The 22,759-nt window shown below is 49.5% G+C and overlaps 1 protein-coding gene across 3 annotated transcripts in view; it reads right to left on the bottom strand.

The window, feature by feature from the left end:
• The window catches only part of ZCCHC14 (zinc finger CCHC-type containing 14), a 55,946-nt gene extending 33,187 nt beyond the window's left edge, over positions 1–22,759 (bottom strand). For 2 of the 3 annotated variants that reach the window (XR_014140755.1, XM_081806254.1), the window contains exons 1-2: positions 22,152–22,757; positions 376–499 (exon numbers count right to left, since the gene is read on the bottom strand). Coding sequence is in view for 2 of the 3 variants with exons in the window: in XM_081806254.1 (XP_081662380.1) it covers positions 376–499; positions 22,152–22,715 (688 nt within the window). In the remaining variant the exon portion in view is untranslated. Of the gene's footprint in view, positions 1–375; positions 500–22,151 lie in introns of all 3 variants that reach the window. The other variant, XM_081806255.1, reaches the window with a different exon arrangement.

The following is a 22,759-nucleotide window of genomic DNA, read 5'->3' as shown; positions in this document are numbered from 1 at the left end:
AGGCTCATTTCAAGTGCTCAAAAGGTACATGTGGCTGATGGCACCTGAGTTAGTGCAGAGAGAGAATATTCCATTATCACTGCAGAAAGTTCTACAGGGTAGTCCTTCTCCAGAATTTAGGACTTATTTGGTATGGGGCAGGGAGGAGAGTGCAACAACTTTCATTTTTCCCCTTAATAAACATCAGTATTTGAGACTTTTACAGCCAAGATATGTTTGTGTATTACTTGTACAATTTAGAAAAATAGCGTACCATACAAAAGACCACGGCTGATGAAAGATCTCAAAGTATTTAACCGCACAGCATCACAAAGATCTGCTTTCCACACCCTGGTGCACCTCTTTCTCTGGGAGCCCTCACACAGACGGACTCACCTTTGGAGTGTTTCCCCACAGTCCTCTTGGGTAGCGACTCCTCCGTGGAATGTGCTGATGTATGCAGTGCGTTCTCCAAACTATTACTCACGCTGCTGACGGGGGCCTCGGTTCTTGGAGTCACCTGGGAGGACAAAAAAATCGTCTTATTTTCTTCCATCTGGTCCATGTGGAATGATTTTTATTGTTATCTTAAAGTCACCGATATTTATTATAGTTTCAATTTTCATATAAAAATGTTATATAAAACACTACTTACACAATACTGTAACAATAAGCGCTTCCTGCACCCATCTCCTACTCACCCCTGAAATTTAAAACCAGCCAGGTGAGGTGTGCGTGCACGTGGGAGCTTGGCCACGCCGCTGCTTCGTGCGTCCGCACAGGAGCTCCATCAGCCGAGCTTCCGTGAGCTCCGTACCTCCCATCTGAAGTAAAAGCTTGTATTTTGTTTGTTCAAATCAGAGAGTTCCCTATACAATTAATTACACAGCTGGACCTGACGCTGTCCTATAAATCCTGAAGAAGTCACAAATGCTCTAAAAAGAACAGTCAAGAAGAGACTACAACTGGATCTACGTGGGGTACACATCCTAACGTTACACTACAATCCCACTTCTAGGAATTCGTCACACAAAGTTTCATGTGAGAAAAGTGGGGGGTGGGGGGTGGCGCTCACAGCAGCAGCTTCTGTAAGAGTGAAAACTAGAAAGCCTCCGAGAGAGCTGAGCATACAGCCCCGATCAGATGAAGGTCGGCGGGGGCCCGGCCCCTGCGACAGCAGCTCTTCAGCACCCCCAGTTCACGCGGGCTTCCCGCCCTCCTGCTCTCTGCCCGCCACCAGCGTGTCTGTGCAAGCACACGGCCAGAGGCGGAGGAGAGCCGAGGAGACGGCACACGGTGAACCGCAGTGACGTCGGAGAAGAGAGAGCCCCCGGGGTGGGGGCAAAAACTTTCATTTTTCCCCCTTAACAAGGATCAGTACCTAAAAAGTTTACAGGCAAACTTTATTGAGTACTTGTAGGCTTGAGAAGAATGAAAGTGACCAATGCTTTGACTTCCTCAGAGTCACAATTTAATATATATCAAAATTTCAAAGGCGAGTAAAGATTTTAAAGTTTATCAAGACAGGTGTGAGTTTTAAAGGGTGAGAAACACTATGCTACACATACAAGGAAGGGGCAAGGTTTGGGGGAGAAAAGGAACATGACTGCTGGTCTCCATCCTGATGTGGAGTGGCGCGAGACGCACGCCTCGACGGCCCTTGGTTTTCATCAGCCAGCTTCACTAGCTGGAAGGCAGGGGGCGGCCCATCGGACGAGCCCGTGAGCCCGGAGCAGGCAGAGGGCCGTGAAGGCAGAGGGAGAGAGCCAGCAGGAGAGGCCAGAGATGCCACCAGGCCTGCAGCACGGCGACAGCCAGTATCTTCCAGGCAGACCGCGCACGCCGGGTACCCAGCAAGCCCTCTCTCCTCCCACCCACCCGCGTCAAAGCCACCGCAGGGAGGCCTCCCCGCATGCACCCAGCACAGGACCAACAGGTCCTACGCTACACGAGAAAAGCAACCCAGCACAGTCTAGTGAAATCTGGAAGTTCACAGAGCCCAACGAAATGAATCCTAACCACCCAAGACTCCTCTAAAAAGTCAATTTTTTGGATAACATTACCAAGATATTATCAAGACAGTTAAAATTTAAATTACGTATATTTGTCATTTAACTAAAATGGATTATTTCCCTCAGATTCAGCAAAGTTTCATCCAATGGTCAGAGTACTCCAGGAATGAACTTCTTTCCTATTAAATAAGATAACAGAAGCAACACTTACAAGTAATTAATGAAAGACCAAGATTTTTAGTTCCAAACAGTAAATATTACTTTGGGAAACAACTCAGGAGGTTAACATTTTTTTTTTTTTTTAAAGATTTTATTTATTTATTTGAGACAGAATGAGAGAGAGAGAGAGCACATGAGAGGGGGGAGAGTCAGAGGGAGAAGCAGACTCCCCGCCGAGCAGGGAGCCCGATGCGGGACTCAATCCCGGGACTCCGGGATCATGACCTGAGCCGAAGGCAGTCGCTTAACCGACTGAGCCACTCAGGCGCCCAGGAGGTTAACATTTTTAACTCTTGTAATAAACCTAACCACAGCAGATGCCATCGGATCTGGCCTGGCTCACACGAGCCCCCATGTCCTCTGGGCTCCCTTGGGAAGTATGTCTAAGTCCTCAACTGCAGAAGGGTGAGGCCGAGTTGTCCGGACAACCAGCCGTAGAAGTGCCAAGCTTGCTAGTGACGAACCCGCACACACAGACGCGCACACACTGATGCCCACCCAAAAGCATCCTGAACAGCCACAAACAGAAAACCAGCCTCCGGCCTCTGCCTCTGGAAGGGTCAAAGCAGGGGCAGAGTCGGAGAACACAGCCCAGCCAGGACGCCTGCCTCGAGCACAGCCTGGGAGGTACAGACAACTGCACTGGACGGGTGGTTCTCAACCTTGAGGCATGGGGAACCCCCGAGGCCCAGCAAGAACGTGTGTCTCCCACCCCCACCCAATCAGAATTTCCGGAGTGGGGCCTGGACACTGGTCATGGTGTTCTTTTGTCCTGTGCACTGGGTACCTCAGCCAGAGTGCAAAGCACAGGAGGCCTGTTGTCTGGTCAGCCCCTGTGAGGACCAGGTGTCACCCGGAGGGACAGGAAGCTCCTTCCGCGGGGTCACAGGAAAGGTAAGGGTGTAGGTCCGTACGCCACGGTTCCCAGGAGAAGGGGAAAGCCTAGGAGTCACACTATGGAAGCACACACCATGCCGACAACACAAACGTGCAAAACAAAACTCGTTAAAATTATAACCAGCAGAGAAGTATTTGTTTGCCTCACTGTGTTTTACCAGAGCGTCTCTTCCTAATTTTCCAGATGCTCACTTTTTCCACCCAAGCCTTTATCTTGACTTTGCTCCTTTGTTTACATTGAAAGCTCTCTTCCCCTGCATTTCCCAGAAATGCTGTGTTTGGGGTTATTTTTGGTTAAGTTAATTTGCCCCATGTGACCTCCGCAGTTCAACCCAGATGCTCTCTGACTCACGCTCACAAGCGGCGCTCCAGTCATGAGCCTGATGGACACGAGAATAAAGACTTGAGCAGTTCCAAATGTCGCCTCCTGCTACGGCTGGAAGGGCAACAAGAAGACGCTCTCCAACAACCAGCCCGACTCAGCCACTTCCATGAAGTTCCGAGTCCTCTGTCCCGTGAGCACCTCGCTTTCTCACTCAATGGACACTCCCTGTGCCCCCGGGACCAGCTGATCACCATCCCACCTCCAGACAGCCTCTGCCACGACCTGTCCCCTCTCACTTCTCCCCTCCACTCAACCCACTGTGGCCCCACCAGGGTGGGCCTGGCAGCCAGGATCTGCCCAAAGGACCCCCCAGACCCCGTACGCACCTGCACGGACCCCTCACACATGTCAGGTCTATGCTCGTGTGACCTTCTTAGGCCCTCTCACAGCTCGATGAAGTAGGGACTTTTTGTCTGTCTTGTTCGCTGCTGTACCCTCTGGACTTCGAACAGCACCTCATATGACAGAGGCACCTAACGGGTGTCTGAAAAATCTGACCATTTCACCAAGTTTTAGTGAAATCAGGATTAATCGGACAAAAACGGCACCTCTACTTCCAAGTAAAATGTCTGCGTTCTCAGTGACACACTACACAACCAGCACAGAACTTCACCGGATCGGACACAGGACCGACCGAGCCGTGAGCGTGAATGAAATCGGACTCTGGAGCACGTTCCTGGGCAGGAGGCACTCACTCCAGTCTGGGGTGCCTCCGGGAAAGTGACGTGGTCCGACGGGGCAGCACACGTGGGGACACAGTAACGGGCCAGAGTGCCAGCCGGGGATGCAAGCAGCTGACGCCCCAGCTCTGAGCGCTAGCCCTCTCACTGGCACGCCTCGCTCTCCAAACTTCCACGTGCACAACGCTTCCACAGTTTCTAAAGTGCAGGTTCTGACTGAGAAGGTCAGGTAGGGCCCAAGACTCTGCATTCCTCTCAGGCGCTGCAAGACTTTTCAAGATGAAGCAGCTCACCGTCGTCAGAACGTCCAAAGGCCAAACCACCTCCCCTCAGGCGGGATGCGAAACGGAACCCCAGCTCTGCACAGAAAATGAGGTCAGACGAACTCCAAGGCCCCTTCCAAGGGTAAGGGACAAAGATGCCAAAGCGTAGCACATCAGCCTGGAGATGCGAGGTGGGCCGGCAGCAAGGCTCCTGCCCGTCCGTCCGCTCCCTCAAATAGATGCTTTCCTCAGAGGTTCCCTCAGTGCTGGCCTCTGACCAGAGAGACCAGAAGAACATAGGCTGCCTGAGGCTTTGTGCTGAAAACTCACTTTAATACTCAGGGACCAGAACCACAACTGTTAGCAGAGAGGTTTCATTTTAAAAAATCAATTTCATTAAAGATCTTTTAAGTCATTGGATGCGACAGAGGCAGGCATAGGGCAAGGCATGCAGCAAGTGTGCAAACATTCAACATCTGAGTGATGGCGGGGAGTTTTTAAGAAAAATCTGGCAAAGCAATAGTGAATATGCTGGAAAAGCAAAGTCTCAGTGTCCCAGCTGTGCTGTAATAGAAACAAATCTTCAGTAATCAAGGTAAGAAACTGAAGGTGCTGCAGCAGGCAACAGGAGAGCCCCGTGTATTTATTCCCAAGGTGATGGTTCTCAATGGTGAGGCCCCCCGAAGAATCTCTTAGGGGAACTCCTACAAAAAGACGATGGCCAGCCTTTCCCCTACCATGAAGTTAGCAGTTCCAGATCCTACCCTCCGATACACCCAGACACATTCAACATGGCATCTCTGTGAGGTTTCTCCCCTGCAGTGATGCACACGGTTAACAATGAAGTGCTGTTCCCGAGGGCTGTAAATAAGACGACGGCTGTGCGCAGGGCTGGGAACGAGATGGCGAGCCAGGCTGTGCCACCAAGAGGCGGTTAAGACAGCAGATCAGCTCAAAACTGCTGTGCACATGGCGCACATGCAATGCCCGAGATGTGAACATACGGGAAGAGGCCATGCAGAACAAAAAAATGAGAGCAACTAGAATTATGAGCACGCTTTATACCTTTATCATCATGGATGCCATCTGCTCGTAACCACGCCAACCTACTCAACCCTCGTAACTCTCTCCACTTGGAACAGCAGGAGCACCCCCCCGCCCGGGTCACCCGACCAGTAGGCGGCAGTCCTGCAGCTATCAAGCTTCATGAGTTGGTTGGTGCGGGTCAAATCCAGGGAGAGCAGAGCCCCTTACAGAGGCCACAGCACTTGTTCCAGCAGCCCCTGCTGGCTGTGACAGGCAGCCAGGATCCCCGTCGCTCAGGTCCAGTCACCCCCAGTGCAAAGTGGGGATAACGGTGCCCACCTCATATAAATAATGCACCTAAAGTAGAGTGCTGGGCAAACAGTCAATATTCAACAGAACGTCGGCTGCTCTTGTTCCTGAGGCCACCAGTCTGGCTGGGACACGGTGGGAGAGGCAGAAGTGCCCCGGGGGACACCAGCTCCGTGAGGACACCTGGAAGGGACACACCTCTGATGTCCTGGCAGAGAACTGCTTGCATGAGGCTGATTCGTCCTGAGCGCACATCAACTCAACGGTCTGTGGCCACACCCGCCTGGGAAGAGCTCCACACACCACCACTCTCCGTGGCCCCTCACCAGGAGCTGGGGGCTACCTTCTCTCAACAGACAAGCCACTGAAACACGGACTCCACCAAGACCAGTGATCACCTAGTCTAAAAACAGCACAGAGCAGCTAGAAAGATCATTTATCATTTGAAGTACAGTTTGACAAAACATTCTTGAGAGTCAACGTTCCTACTGTTACAACGGGAGCAATCTCAGCCCCAAAGAGCAAGTGCAAAATGGGTCAACTGTCCTCACAAAAACCAGGCGTATGTAGCAATCTTTTATTACGCCAGTACAAGAGCTCTGGATCTACTAATCCGTCTGGGAATAATCTATCCTAAGAACACAATCAGTGATACAGTCATAGGTTTGTGTACAGAAGGTTCAACTTAGCTGTGAAAGAGCAAAATATATATATATATCTGCAAACAACAAAAATGCCCAATAAAATTAATAATAATCTAAACACGTAAATTCACATCCATATGATTAAATATTAAGCAGCCTGTAAAAGATAATTTGAAAAACCAAAAGGCACGGGGATGCTCACACTCAGATCCTGGGAACGAGGCAGAATGTGTCATCGGTGCATATGCACACAGACACTGAAGACAGAAGAAAATATACCACAATACTAATAACGTTTATTATCTTTGGGTGATTTTCTAAAAACATTTTTCTATTTTCCAATTCTTCTGCAAGGAATGGTTACTATTAGAACTAGAATAAAAGTTAGAAGCTACTAAGTCTCAGCATAAGTAACTTCCTACAACACAGGAAAACAGAAGCAGCTTCTAAAACCAAATGGCACCAGGCACCTGGGTGGCTCAGTCGTTGAGCGTCTGCCTTCGGCTCAGGTCACGATCCCGGGGTCCTGGGATCGAGCCCCGCATCGGGCTCCCTGCTCAGCAGAGAGCCTGCTTTTCCCTCTCCCTCTGCCTGCCGCTCTGCCTACTTGTGCTCTCTCTGTTAAATAAATAAATAAAAATCTTTAAAATTAAAAAAAAATAAAATAAAACCAATGGCTCACCCCGAGGTGCTGAGTGGCCCAGACAGGTGGGGCAGATGCTGCCAGAGGACCAGACGTGGGGGGCAGACACGGCAACAACTAAGGCAACTCCAAGGGGCGGGGCATGGACTCTGTGGGTGCAGGGACTGCTTGGGTGAGGCCAAACTGGAGAAGGAGCCAGCCAAGAAAAGGAGGGGCCTTCCAGACACAGAAACGTAAAGTGTGGAACGCTGAGGCAGAAGGCATTCCTGCCTGAAGCTTATGAATGTCAAGGGGCAGCGGGGGCCGGGGCCCTCAAGCACAGACATGAGCTCTAGAGTGTCGAGCTCCAGAGTGTCGAGCTCCAGAGTGTCGACAAACAGACTCATTTATTTTCAGTTTGTTTTCCAAGCAACCCACCTCCATACAGGAAAGAGTATCATCTGTTAAACACTTAACTCAGTGGGAAAAAAAAATACATAAAATCAAAAAGAAAAGTGATTTGTAAGCATTTTACTAAAATAGTAATTATGTGTCTCTCAAAACCAGAAAAGGAAAATAGATAGTTTAGTAGTGAAAGCTATTTGCTGACTTAGGCCAAGTGAAAGCCAATGCTAACCAGAAACCGTTCTCCACGAAAAAACATTCCTTTTAAAATTTCTTATCCTAGAGCTGTACTCATTAAAAAAGAAAGATTGCTGCTCAAAATCTCTGCAAAAGGTACCAAGTACTTTGCTAGATGAGTTCCAGCAAAGCGACTACAAAACCAAGTCCTTCCACCAGCAGCCTTCAGAGCAGAGCAGCCTCTCCCAGGAGTTCCCAGGCCTCGGCGTGCACACCCAGAAGCTCTTACAAATTCAGACCGCAGGGCACCCCCAACAGACCAATTAAGCTAGAACCTGGGGGGGCGGGGTCAGTCACAAACAGCTCTGCAAGTGCCCAGAATCCCTGCCCAGAGACCTGCAGTGCAGACTCAGCATGGATTCAAAGTCAAGGGCCCTAAGTGGCTGAAGACGACACTTCTGCGACGCAAACCTACGGAAGGGGGTTCAAGCAGCACCTAATCCACTTCCTTGGCTTGTGCAGGATTAGAGCAGCTAGAACCCAGAAAGCGGCTCTTGTGGAGCTGGTCATACAGCAGGTGCTCCACAAACAGCCACCATGACCCAGGTCAGAGGGGGAGGAGGTGCGGCAGGAAGGCTCGTCCCTCGAACAGCCACATGACCAGCATCTCAGACGGTCACTCTAAACACAGTGCCAACAGGCTTGCTGTGTTCTCCAGAGAACAGGCACAAATTTCAGGTGAGGGCAGGGGAGTAAAAGAAACCAATGGCTGCTGGAGGAAGGTACAACGTTAGCAGGAAGGAGCGACAAGTGACCGGAATTTAAAAAGGCACAGCCATATGGGAACAACCCAATCTTAATAAACTCGAGGGCAACACTATGTGAATAAAGAACAATGCATCCAGGAAGCTCTTTCCTTTCCCCTCCCGAAATGCTTAAATCACGTGACCAGTGTGCTATGGAAAATGGTGAAGAGTAGCCAGAGCCTCAGGTGCACAGGCCGCAGCCCCTCCCCCCACGGCACTGAACCCGCTAAGGCAGGGCTTCGGTCCGCACGCACCACCTTCAAGACTTCTGACGTTAAGGGCACATACACCCAGTACTGTTATGCGTATTTTGGTCACAAGTAGTTTAAATATTGGGGATTTCTTTGAGAAACTGGCTCAGTGTCTAATACTAATAAATAAACTGCTATAATGACCGTTTTGGTTCCCAATGTAATATACAACTGCTGAGATGAACCATTCAGAGCTGTTAGCACATTAAGACGGTTGTTTTATGACCCCCATGAGATACTGGCCATGACAGGAGTTCAGTCACAGAGCATTTAGACATCCAGGATGGGAAAGGACAAGCACTAAAACAGCTAGAAATGACCAGGAAGCATCTGGATGAGAACAAGAGCATATCAAAGGTCTACCAAGTGTCAGTAAAACATGCCCTTGGGTTTTATTTCCATAGAAGCCACAAGTTCCACTTAATGAGTCTTGACTGGACACCTATTAGGAGCAAGGCAAAGCTGCTCAGAGAGTCAGAGACCAGGCCCCTATGGTTAGCCATGAAGGGAAGGTCAGGCCAGAAAGAGCTCAACTGGACTGAACAGAAAAGACACTGAGGTCAAGAAATTCAAGACTGACCTCCCACAGCAGATATAAGCAGACCCTGCATCCAACAGGGAAATGGTATTTGCTCACAGGAGCCCCACAACAGCAGGGAGACCAAAGCCCACACCGCCCTTCCACACTTCTCCCACCAGCTTACTTTCAGCTCCTCAGCACCTACCTACTCAGGACCAGAACGCCTAATAATCACCCCACTAACATTCTCCAACAACCCTATGATTTCAAGGCACCAGGCCAGTTCATTTCTCCTCCACGCTGAGCCTCATTCTTTGTAAGGACAAATGTCACAGTTACTATAAAACCCTCCTTCACAGCTACACTTGCTTGGAGAGAATTAATCCTTCCTACAACACATGGCCCATATTTACCACAACATGTGGATTATAAAAAGCAGGTGGTTCTACTTTCAATAATGGCTGAGTATTGGGGCGCCTGGGGGGGCTCAGATGGTTAAGCGTCTGCCTTCGGCTCAGGTCATGATCTCAGCGTCCTGGGAGACTGAGTCCCACATAGGGCTCCTTGCTTAGCTAGGAGCCTGCTTCTCCCTCTGCCACTCCCCCTGCTTGTACTCTCCCTCTCTCTCTCTCTGGCAAATAAATGAATAAAATCTTAAAAAAAAAAAAAAAAGGCTGAGTATTCAGACCAACCTTCTTACAGATAACCATAAGCTCTGGACAAAGTATAAAAAAACAAGAAACTGAACATGACCAAAAGCAGGCAGAAACTAAAGGAAGGTCTACACTCAGAAAAAGAGACTTGTACTGGGTGGGTTTGATGTGCTGCAGGCACATCAGGAAAAGCAGCAGTGGAAGCTCAGCTTGAATTCCACAGTCCTGCTGATTTGAGGAGCCAAGATCAGAATTCTGGTAAAATGTAATGGCAGCAAAGTGACAGAGAAGTCCCTGACAGAAGAGTGCCTTAGAAGGGAAACACGTCTAGGGGCGCCCGGGTGGCTCAATCGCTGAAGCGTCTGCCTTCGGCTCAGGTCATGGTCCCAGGGTCCTGGGATCGAGCCCCGTGTCAGGCTCCCCATGGGGAGCCTGCTTCTCCCTCGCCCTCTGCCCCTCCCCCTACTTGTGCGTCCATGTGCGCTCTTGCTCTCTCTCAAATAAATCAAATCTTAAAAAAAAAAAAGATGGGGAACATGTCTAATTCTGCATATAAATTCTGCCTGCACCTCTGCATGAGCCCTTGAAATAGGCACAAGTGGGGCAGGACCCAAGAAGCCAGGCTAACACCAAACCACCGGAGACTGTGACTGCCGCTCAACAGAGGAAGACCGTTCCGGCGTTTGAGTCAGGCCAAGTTTATTGCCTACTCAAACAAACTAAACAACCACCTGATACTCTGCAGGAGGACCAAACAAAATCCAGGGTTTCTACAGTGTCTCGTTCACAAAATCCAAGAAGCAATCTATAATTACTAGACATTTAAAGAAACAAGAACAGGACCATACAAAGAGAAACAGGGGGCCGAGCACAAGACGAGTCATATGCTGGAATCAGAGGCAAGCAGCATGAAGTGGCTGTTAAAACGAAGCTCAACAAAAGAAAAGCAAACATTTGTGATGTAAGAACCAAAGGAACATCTCAAGAGAGAAATGGAAACTCTTAAAATATGAAAATTCAAGAAGCAATCAAGATGTCCCACAGTAGGGGAATACATAAATGAACACATGGATATGTGTGTCTGTCCACACAAAGAAATATTATTCAGCAATAAAAAAAGGAGCTGTCAAGTCATGAAAAGTCATGGAGGAAAATGAAATGCATACCTGAAAAGTCTACATCCAGTGTGACCCCACCTGGATGACACTCTGAAAAAGGCAAAACTATGGAGATGGTGAAAGGTCAGGGGCTGAACGGGGGTGGTGAAAAGGCAGAGAGCCCAGAGGACCGTAAGACAGTGAAAATACGCTGGGAGGTATCACGGTGGTAGACACCCGTTATTATACATTTGTCCGAACCCATAACCTGTACAGCACCAAGAGTGAACCCTGACGTAAACCACAGACTCTGGATGATTATGACATTCAATTTATCTGTGAACTTAGAACTGCTCTAAAAAAAATAAATAAACCCTTAAAATCATAAAGAATTTAAATAGAAATTCTAAAATGAAACAAATGCTATTTCTGAACTAAAAAATCCACTGGATGAGCTTAACAGCAGTTTGGAATTAATAGAAGACCTGCAGAATTTCAAGAAAGATCAACTGAAAGTGTCCAGTCCAAAAAAAAAGAGAGAAGAAAAAAACTGGATAAGAAAAGAAAAAGCTTCTGGGACCTGTGGAATAATTTCAGAAGCCTTAACATCCCTACAGGGGAGTCCCAAAAGGAAGGAAACATCGAGACAGGAAAAACTATGGCAAATTATGAGTGAAAATTTCTCAAATTTAGTAAAAGACATAAACTTACAGATCCAATAAGTTCAGAGAACACCAAACAAGACAGATTTAAGCAAACAGCACTGGGCGCGTCAAAGCCAGGCGGCCCCACACCAATGGCGAGGGCGCACGCCGGGGCGGTGGGAGGAGCCAGCGCGGGCCGCTGGGCCAGGACCATGGGCTGCGGCCACCGGAGGACCACGGCCTCCCCTCCCTTCCATGCTGGAGGAAGGCTGTCAACAAAGACTCCTACGTCCAGTGTAAATGCCCTGTCACAACACAGGTAGACGTCAAACATTCTTGGATGAAAGAAAACTAAGGGAGTTTCTAACCCACAGACCCAGACTCCAAAAAATGCTTAAGGAAAGTTTTCCTGACTAAAGGGACGTAGTAACAAACTGGCTCTTCGGTGAGGAATGGAAAGCACTGAGAATACCAAATACGTGGGTAAATATGACTATATTTTCTTCTTAATTTAAAAAAAAATACATTCGTATTAAAGCAAAAAGTACTCTGGTATCACTGGGGTGTCCAGCACATGTAGAAATAATAGGTATGGTGACCACAGCATGAAGGACAGAGAAGATAAATGGTCGCAGTACTTACACTTCACGACAAGCCGGGCAGCACTCACCCCACCGACGTGGGCTGAGGTGGGCTGTGGAAAGCTAATCTAGGTTCGTGATCCCTAGACCAACCAGTGAAAAGAATGCAATGTGGCACGCCGAGAGCCAGGGGCTAAAATGCGATTCTATGATTCCACTTGAATGAAGTTCTAGGATGCTAATCAATACTGGAAAAAAACAAAAAACAAAACCCAGAAGAAGACATAGTTAAAGGTGGGAGGAGCGGGGAGGCGTGAGCTGACCAGGAAAAAGTAGTGACAGGAACGTTCTAGATCTCCACAGGGGCTTGGTTACAGAGCGTCACACATTTACCGAAACTCAAAAGACCGAGAACCACCTGAAACGATACACATAAACGTGCGCATTTCTTGAAGCGCACATATGTGAGGGGCTATGGGAATGAACACGGCAGGCAGCCATCGTGCTCTCATGACAATGACAACACCGTGGAGTCCACACATACCACAGCACAGGGGCTCGCGGGCCACCAGGGCAGCCACGCTCCAGCGCCCGCGAGCCCCAGAGGCCCCGTTCTCAGTCACGATCTTCGCTTTTCCCTCTAACTTTTAATGATGAAGTGAAAACATTGTTAAATATACTTCTGGCTTCACATAATAAAAATAGCCACTTACTAATGTCACCTTTGGCAAATTACTTACACTTAATTCTCACAGCTAAAACGGGCACAAAGACGGGAACTATGGAGCTGTTCTGAGGACTAAATAAATACATGGGAAGCTCGCAGAGCAGCGCTTGAGCACAGCAAATGGAACTGTTAGCACCGGCATCATTCCCTCTCACGGCCTGTCCTCTCCTTCCTCTCTTTATTGATAATTCTGGAAGAAAAAAATCACTTTGATTGGTCAATTAGCCTCCTCAATACAAATATTAATAGGACACCACCTCACGAGCTTCATATGTCATTTTTAAAATACAGAAAACCACTGCACAGCAAGTGTTCTCAGAAGTCCCACACCTCGCAAAAGCGCCCACACAAGAAAACTCATGGGCCCGGAGGCCGCGGTCAGGAGGAAAGCGAGCAGGCTCCGATCGCAGCCCAGGACGAACGGCGTCCAGGTCCGGCACGCACACCACGCAGCGCCGGCGAAAGAAAATTCCCTTAGTTTTCTTTCATCCAAGAATGTTTGACTTCTACCTGTGTTGTGACAGGGCATTTACACACAACCCCTGGACCCGGGACTTTCGAAATGTCTCACTGATTTTATTCACGGTATTAGGGCTAGGTTGGTAGCATTAGTCCCAAGATTTTTTATTTTGTTGAAATGCCCAAAAGAGATGGGAGAAGGGATCCTCTTCCCCATAAATTAATTCTCCTCCTTCCACAAAGTTATTTCTTCTAGTCTAGACTATACTTCCAGAAGTCGTTCCTACACATACATGTTTTAATTAGATTCACTGTGACTCAGTAAGAAACCTGAGGATGTAATTTCTTTCTAGTAATTCTACTGAAGTGTTAACATAAAAGTCCCAAATAATTAGAACATGACTCTGTAATGCTCCCTTCTAATTAATCTGATGTCCCTGTTGAAGGTCTAGAAGAATATAAACCACACTTTAATTGGCATGATGAATCCTCGTTTGGTTTACTGCCATTCTGCAGGAAACTCTAACACCAAGGCGTACCGTGATCTATACTCCCGTAAGCATGTGAGGACCATAAGCACAAGAGCCTTACCGCTAGGGCCGCCAGCACCACCCCGACAGCAAAGTCACGGGAGGCGGGGCCACAGAGCACCAGAGAGCTCACGCCCCTCCAGCGCCCAGTGGACGGTCCGTACACTCCACTCTGTCATGGGGTAATACCAGTTGAACTATCAACCACAGAGAGTTGCTCCCACAGGAAGCTTCTGCATACCAGCTTTCGAAAATTAATAAAGTAAAATACTGATGTTAAAAATTCCCTAGAATCCACAGCTACGTAATGCATAAGAGAAACAGCCACAAAAGCCATTAAGAAGAGTGTGATTTGGTAACAGGTGTTACTGACAGGACCACAGAAAAGCAAAGCATAAAGGAAAAAATATTTTCACTAAAGTGGCCTTTCATAAACATCCAACACCTCCCTCCCACTTGGCTTTCACAGATGCTCAGGACACAGCCCCTGCTGGGTGGCAGGGACCATGAGGCTCTGGACTGAAAAAGACAATCTCTGCCCTCCAATAAGTCAAGTCTGGTGATGAAAATGTAATGAAACCCACTTCAGCAGAGTATGATAAGGTCTAGGACAGAAGAAGGCCACAGAAGGCTTGTAAGTGTGAGCCAAGAACTGGGGGTTGGGGAGCCCCAGGTACCAGGTGTCCCATCTGAGAGAACGGTATCTATAAAGGCTCAGGGGAAAGAGGAATTGCAGTAAATATAAGGAACCTCAAGTATAGACAGAGGTGAGTATAGACAAGCAGAGGACAGATCACAAAGGCCACAGCATGCCCTGCTAAGACCTGCATGTTGGAGAGTAACAATCCTATAGGCATCTTACAAAGACCATTCCAGGGACACCATGAGACCTGTTGTTAAGAGGCTAAGAGTGGGGCCAGGGGGATGGGTTTTCATCCTCCTGACACAGGCCAAGGGGGACAGGTTGTCACAGTATACTAGACTTAGGCCAGGGGACTGGCTGTCATAGCAGACTAGACCTTGGTCAAGATGAGAAGTTGGACATGTCACTGCTATTTCTAAGAAGAATTAAGGTACTACAGTTTCCGGATAATTTAATTAAAAAACCAAACAGAGCAGCTACAAGTTATTTCTTGTAGACTTTAAACAAGGACATCAGCTCAATTCTAAAACGAGGGGATCACTCACTTGCATGCCAGCATGCGTTCTGGACTCAGGGGAAGGAATGAAGTTACAGGAGGCTGGGGGTGTGCTGTTCCCCGAACACCATTTTAATCTACGTCCTGGCTCTCTGGCAAATGGCCCCGAATCTAAGCCCACCTCCACACAAGTGTGCCATATATGGAGCCGTCATGTCAAGTGTGACGGGGAGAGAGAGAGACAGAGAGACAGACAGGGACAGACAGGGGCTGTGGTGTCAGCAGAGAAGAAACCTGCCAAGCTGCTGAGGGCCTGTTAACTGACTGGGGGCCCAGGAGAGAAGGCAACTCTAGGAGAGGCATGGGCTTCTGGCTGGGGGACAGGGGGAGAGCAGTCAAGCAGAGTGCCTTTGGACATACTGAGCTACCTGGAACCTCCAGCTGGAGCCCGGATCTAGGTGGCATGCAGATTTTGGATTCATCAGTGAGAACACCATCATGTGAAGGGCAGGAGAGCTGAGAGAAACCGAGAACACTGAGAAGTGAGAGGAAAATCGGCAGTGCCGGGAATGAATGGGGGCGGAGACTCTCGGGACACTCAGGCCACGCCCAGGCTCCTGAAAGCCAGCATCTGGGGGAGGCACCTCCACAACCACACCTGCTTAAAAAGAAGAGAAAAGCACCCTCCCCTGGGTATTCCACTGTGTGGGGAGCCCACAGAACCAATGAGAGATAAGAAAGATAAGGACTGAAAAGCATGCAAGGAACCAGGCAAATCAGAGGCCATCCAGATAAAGACATCAGTGAAACCCAGTACACACCGTCTAGAAGGAAACCCACATCTCCAAGTGGAGGGCAGCATGCGAGCAATGGGAAAAGATGGATTATTCAACAAATGGCACAGGAGCGACCGGGTTTGCATTCGCAAAAGATAAAACTAGCTCCATACCTTACACCAAATAAATTGCAGATGGATCTGTGAAACCTAAGATCTGTACCAGAGGACGTCACAGGGAACGCTTTCACAACGTACATTGCATAACGCACGCCTGACCATAGTCTATCACGCACATCACAATTTGTGCAATGCATGAGGTATAATACATTTCTAATTATGACACAAAACCCAGAAGCCATATAAGATTGATAAAAAGGACACTAAGAAGGACCTGCATGGTAAAGTCATCAGGCAGGAAAAACCCCCAGGAAAACAAATTCTTGCCATTTCTACTAAAGACGAAAGGACAATTTCCTTGAAACTTAAAGAGCTCCTAATAAAGAAAAGACCAACAACTCAAAAGAAATGGGCATAGGATATGGAGAGCTTGCCAAAAATAAAAAGCTCGCTTGAAGAAATGCTCAAGCTCACTCACCAGGGGACTGCAGCACCCTGAGAGGCACCTCCCACCAGCCAGGGGCAGCCACCGGCGGGGACACGGCGAGCTCGCACACCACTCGGAGGCGTACAAACAGGCACTCACATGCACTGACGTAGGGGCGCAGAGGAGGGCCACCACAGTATCTAAAATCATCCCAGAGGCACACACCCTCTGGTCCACCAACAACTCCACTTCCAGGTTTCTAGTCCACAGAGAAACTCGCCAACGTTGAAAGGCACACACAAGACCTTCCAGGGGCTCGTGATTTTTCTATGGACCTGAGAAACACCCACCTAAAATCCCAAACACTACTTAGAGACAAGACTCAGTGAAAAGCATCCTCAAGTCCAGAGTGCTCCTTGCTGCTTTAGAGACAGGACCACAAGTCTACGCCAGTCCTTGGGGACCACACAGCGAGTCCAGGCCCACTTCATTACGCCCTGATCACAGATTACAAGTAGCTGCTAGAGTATCAATTATGGGAAACATATTCAGTCTTGCCTTTGTCTTCATTCTAAAATACCTCAGGCCTTGTAACTCAGAACAAAACAAACTGCTTAAGAAAGAACCTATTTTATGCCCATCCATTCAGTGTAAGAGTGACTGAATAAATTCTGGCTGTACTAACAAAAAAAGGAAAAAGAATTAACCTATTTTATGAAGTTCTTGATTATGGCTTTTCACCGTGACAGAAAGCAGCTCTATAACACGTTAGGTCTCTCCACATACAAAACCTCTGTGGAGCCTGGGGAGGAGCCACCTCGCGGACACTCATCTCTGCACTGCACACGTCAGGGCTAGAGTCCAAAATCAGAATCCCTCAGTGATCTGTAAACTCACTGGAGAGCTTGTGGCAACTGTTCTCAAAAGAGAACTGGTGTCCGATATGGTGGTTCCTCAAAAAAATTAAAATTAAAATTAAAAAGAAAGAAACAACCAAAGGATCTTTTTTTCTGAAATATAACCTACCTAAGGCAGAAAAAAAAAAAGCACACTTATATAGAAACTATTTTTCCCTAAATATAACAGAAATTTTTTGTTACTAGCAGTCTCGGGGAGGGCAGCCACCAACTGAACAAACAAAAATGTCCCTTTTGCTAGCTTGCCTCTGAGGTCGTAAGATGACTATGTTGATTTGTGGGGGGAAAAAAATGTATCAATCCCAAATGTCCTCAGTCCCAAAGGAAGGTAAATGAAGTGTGCAGGGCTGAGGGGAAAAATGGGTAAAGTGAAGCTACCTGGTGAACATCGAACACTGCAGAAACACGGCCAACGCGGATGTTTGTCTGTAATTACATTCTGTGTTAAGTAACCCTGCCACACACTCCGGAGAAGCTCCAGAAGACCTGCGGTTTCCACAGCTGCGCTCCAGAACACCACCGAGAGCTGGAGCTGGGGCGTCAGTGGGGTCGGACACAGCTCACATGCAGCAGCCCACACGAGGGCGAAGGGCAGGCCCCGGGCGGGCGGCTCACTCTCCAGCCGGGCGCCGGCAGCAGCGAGGGGCTGCACCACCACCACCAAGCAAACCTGCATCCCAGCACCCAGTCTCAACGATCGTGCACCTCACCATAAAAAGAGGGCAGTCTGTGGGCCTATAAAAGCTGGCCCAAAACGAGGAATCCAGAATGCGTTAAGACATTTCGCTCCTGCAGCATCATGAACAAAGCAGTGGAGGCAAAGGCAGCCAGACTGAGCTCAGACCACAGGCCTGAGTCCATGGGCCGGGCCATCCTCAGCTGCCCGGAGCCCCAGTGTGAAGGTGGAGCCACCGCTGTGCCTTGAGGTCACGGCTCCTCCCGCAACCATTAGCGATAAGGACAGCGGCCCCGGACAAAGTCCCTTCCCATGTGGTGCCGCATCCCTCTCAGCAGCATCACTCTCAGCAGCACCGGGCAGAGTTTCCCGGGAAAGGAGAGACCAGAAGGGGCCATTCAACCCTCACGTGACAACCAGCGCACAAACTACCAAGCTTCCACCTTTGAACCGCAATGATTTTCAGCAGCTCGCAGGAAGCAACGCGACAGAGCCAGCTGTCGCCTGCCCTGGGCAAGCCCTTCTTAGCAGCTTACTCACAAAATCTGCCCCCCCCCCTCGCCCCCACGGTGCTTACCCTAGAGCGCTCACGGTGACGCTGCCGCTGCGCTCCCGCGGCCAGCCCCTTAAAAAGGCTCAGCAGCACCCACAGAAGTCAACCTCATGAGGTTGTTCGGTTGTGATCCTCGTCATGAGGATTCTGAAATGCCAGGGTGGGGGCAGCTTCCTGCTACCCTGCCCAGCCAGAGCTGACATTGCCACCCGGCTCCCAACCACGACACGGAGCCCACAGCGCCTGGCCACGACTGTCAGAGCAGCGCGTTCTCTGCCACCTTCAGCCACGGCTCTGGAGAGCGGCCCCGCACACAGCACCCCGCATCCCCCAGGCGGGCTCTCATCACCACCAGGAGGTCCCTCAGACAGCCACACGTGGACGTTGCTCCAAAGACGATTGGTTAAGTGTTAAGTGTAAGGGATTAAAACAAGAGCCTGTTAACCACAAGAAAAAAAATGTCTAAAAATAAGCACATGCAACAACCCAAGTGTTCATCCACAGACGAGCAGATAAACAAAACAGGGTCTATCCACACAGTGAATATCATTCAACCCTAAAAAAGCAGAAAAGCACTGACACATACTACCACAGGAATAAACTGTGAGAACATGACGCTGAGTGAGGGAGGCCAGACACGGAAGGCCACACACTGTACGATTCCGCTTCCATGAAATGTCCAGGACAAGCAAATGCACAACACAGACGACTGGCTGTCAGGGGCTGGGAAGAGGGAATGGGGAGGGACCGCAAACAGGCATGGGGTTTCTTTGGGGGGGTGATGAAAATGTTCTGGAAGGAGACAGTGGTAATGGTTACACAACTCCATCAGTATGTTAAAAACTACTTAAGTGTACGCTTTGAAAGGGTGAATTTTACAGTTTTTAAAAATTAAATCTCGGGCGCCTGGGTGGCTCAGTTGTTAAGCGGCTGCCTTCGGCTCAGGTCATGATCCCAGGGTCCTGGGATCGAGCCCCGCATCGCGCTCCCTGCTCAGCGGGAAGCCTGCTTCTCCCTCTCCCACTCCCCCTGCTTCTCCCTCTCCCACTCCCCCTGCTTCTGTTCCTGCTCTCACTATGTCTCTCTCTGTCAAATAAATAAATAAAATCTTTAAAAAAAAAAAATTAAATCTCAAAAACTTTAAAAAAGCATATACCTATAACACATTATCATTTACATTAAAAAAAGACCGCAAAGGATAAAGTTAAACTTTTTCCAAAACTACAGCTTTTTACTTAACTAGGAAGAGAGTTGAAGAGTCCCAGGCAACTTTTATCACTAGCTCACACGGAACCCTGAGGAGCAGCGTACCTACAGCACCTGTCGGCTCCTGAGCGCGGCAACGCTACCGCAATCTACCATCAGCTTTGCCGTGCCGACTGCTTTCCTTCTCGGACGTGAAAATTTCTATTTTACGTCATTCACACTCTTAAATGCCTTCTGCTTGTCCTCTGAGCGGGAAGGATTATCAAATAACATAGTGGGGGTTTGAAGATGCAATTGCAAATCATGACTGTATCAGAAAACATCGTTATAAGAACTATCACTTTAAACAAAGAAAAGAAAAAAATCAAACCCTCGTCTTCATCCCTAAAGGATAAACACAAAGCCTCTAAGCTCAAAGAGTTCAAAAGAGAATAAAAACAGCTTACAAAAGAAATGCAAGCAGAGCTTTAATGGGGCTGTTTTCCCAGGATGACAGTAAACATTAGATCCAGAGACACTAAAACGGGAAAACACTCAGACTACTTAGATTTCACCGGAGGGACCGCCTCCAAAAGCAGCAAAGGGTGCATCAGACCTTAACAGTAACAGAAAGTTACACGAATGAGACTGAAATTAGTTTAGCAGTGACAGAGGGAATGTGGGGAAAACTAGACCCCATGGTTGCTCTGAAATATGGAAGCAATAGCTCTAAGGTTACTCACCATAACGTCATTATTAAGGGTCAGGCAGAATTCTCCAATTTCCCACGGATAAACAGAAAAAATTGTCAGCTCCAAGCAACTACTCAAAAATCAATTTAGAAAACAGGAACCCTCTGAGACATAAATATTTCACTCTGTAACAATGTGCCCTGCCGAAGTCAGCACTCCTCCATAAAAACCCAGAGAGGATGGACCTGGCAGAGAAGGGAGCAGTCCCTGCACATCTGCTGGGTACGTCACGCGTGACCTCATGTAGCCCTCCAACAAGCCCAGGAGGCAGGTAACCTGCCACCTACTTCACAGGAAACACCAAGAGGAGGCGGGGTTCTGGCCAAGGTCACACAGCTGGCCAGTTCCGAGTGTGTGGGCAGGGGTGGGGGGGAGACTGGTCCTTTGCGTCACCAGAGGGATTTCTCACTTGACAGAAAGAAAGGCTCTCTTCTAAAGCATATTTTCGTTCTAGAGCCAGCTCCTGTCCCACCAAAATAATAATCGCCATCTTCCCCTTTTACAAAAGGATGAATCCGTATACACAAAAGAATTACCTTCGAGAGCTGAACAGGAGTGGAGAAAGAACCCCAGACATTAGTGCACGGCATCGAAACAGAAGGCTAGCAGCACATGAAACTAATCATCAGGGACTGAGATCCCATGAACAGCTGATGGGGCTCTGGCACCCCAAAGCCGACTGAGCCCCCCACACACAACCACATTGCCTAGGACACTGCTTTCCCTTTGTTATAGCTGAAATACCATTTTTCTGCCCAGTGCACAACATGAGATTCACAGTGGCAGCTGAACACACGTTTAAAAAGAAAACCACAGTCTCAGAGCTCCACATCACCAAAAAAAGATAAGACACAGATTAAAACCAATGGAGGTACCACAACCACAGCTCAGAGAAAAACATTAAAGAAGAAAAGCCACAACCCAGAGTTGAGAGCTTGAAAGCCACCAGCAGCAAACCAGAGAGGACCCAAGTGTTCCCTGAAAACAGCTCAGCCACGGAAAAAGGCACGCAGCACTACTGGTCCTGACTGCAGTCTCTTCCCCAAGGGTCCCAGTGTCATCTGAACACACGCCACACTGGGTCAAAGAAAAACCCTTTTTCTTGGAGCACCATTTTGGCACTGGGTCCCATGGGGCTGTGAAAAATGAGTTTGAGCCCCGAACATTTGGTGTTTACATAGTTTTGAAACATTTAGACAAAAGTTCACATTTCCAAGTGGATGACCACAATGCCCTTCCTGTTTAGTTTGGAGACCAACACCCTGGGCTTCCCGGCAGAGCCACGATCTGCTCCCACAAAGGCAGGCGTCCCGCATGCGTCCAAGGCTGCAGACGTATTTCTGTGCCTGTCACGGGAGCCGGGCTCCGCACCTGCCCCGCGGCGACACCCGCCCCACCAAGGGAACACGCAGGCCGTGGGGGGCGCCGCACAGCTCCCGCGCCGTCCGCTAAGGTTCCCATCTCCACCTCGCCAACGGCTTCCCTTCCTGCTAAGAAACACCAGATTTGGAGAAATCCGGACGACACCAAGCGTAACTGATCCGTCGCCCAAGGGCCCGATTAAGGGGACAAAGGCCTTATCGCGCTTGCGGCCACAGGCGAGAAAGAAAGAAAGGCACAAAGGGGCCGCGAACTCTGACCGGGCAGGCCTCCCCAGGGCCCAGGCGCCCCGCAACCTCTGCGACCGCCCCCGAGGGGCTCGGGGGTGCGGGGGGACGCACCTTGTGGCAGGCCGGGCAGGTGGGCAGCGCGCTCTTGCCGCCGTGGCCTCCGCCGCCGCCGCCGCCGCCGCTCAGGCTGCTCTGGATCTGCGTGAGCTCCTGGCGCAGCACCTGCTTCTGGTGGAAGCTGAAGGCCGGGTGGTTGGAGGCCATGGTGAAGAGCAGCAGGAACTCATCGCCCGTGCGGCCCTCGTTGAGCTGCAGCCCGTAGTTGTGGATGATGGAGTCGATGTGCGTGAGCGTGCGGTAGAGCACGCCCGCCGCCTCGCGCTGCTCCGAGCCCAGCAGCGCCAGCGACACGAGCAGCTTGCTGCGCACCACCTCGTCCGTCAGGTTGGTGAGGCTGCCCAGGTCAGCCGGGTTGTTGGCCTTGATCTCCGAGTCGCGCAGCGAGTGGTAGTCCTTGCGGGCCAGGTCCTCGAGGCACGAGCCGAGGAAGCGCAGCTCGAGCGGGATGCACAGGTCCAGCAGGCCGCACAGGAACTCCACGCGCTGCGGCGACGGCAGCTCCGAGAACCAGCGGTACACGCCGTCCCTCTGCAGCGGGCAGCGCTTCTCCACCATGCTGCCGCCCGCGCCGCGCCGCGCCCCGGGGCCGGGGGCCGCCG

Source organism: Leptonychotes weddellii, chromosome 16 (assembly GCF_054177405.1).
Source record: "Leptonychotes weddellii isolate Sample4059 chromosome 16, ASM5417740v2, whole genome shotgun sequence".
Classification (NCBI taxonomy): Eukaryota; Metazoa; Chordata; class Mammalia; order Carnivora; family Phocidae; genus Leptonychotes; species Leptonychotes weddellii.
This window is presented reverse-complemented; position numbering and strand designations above follow the sequence as displayed.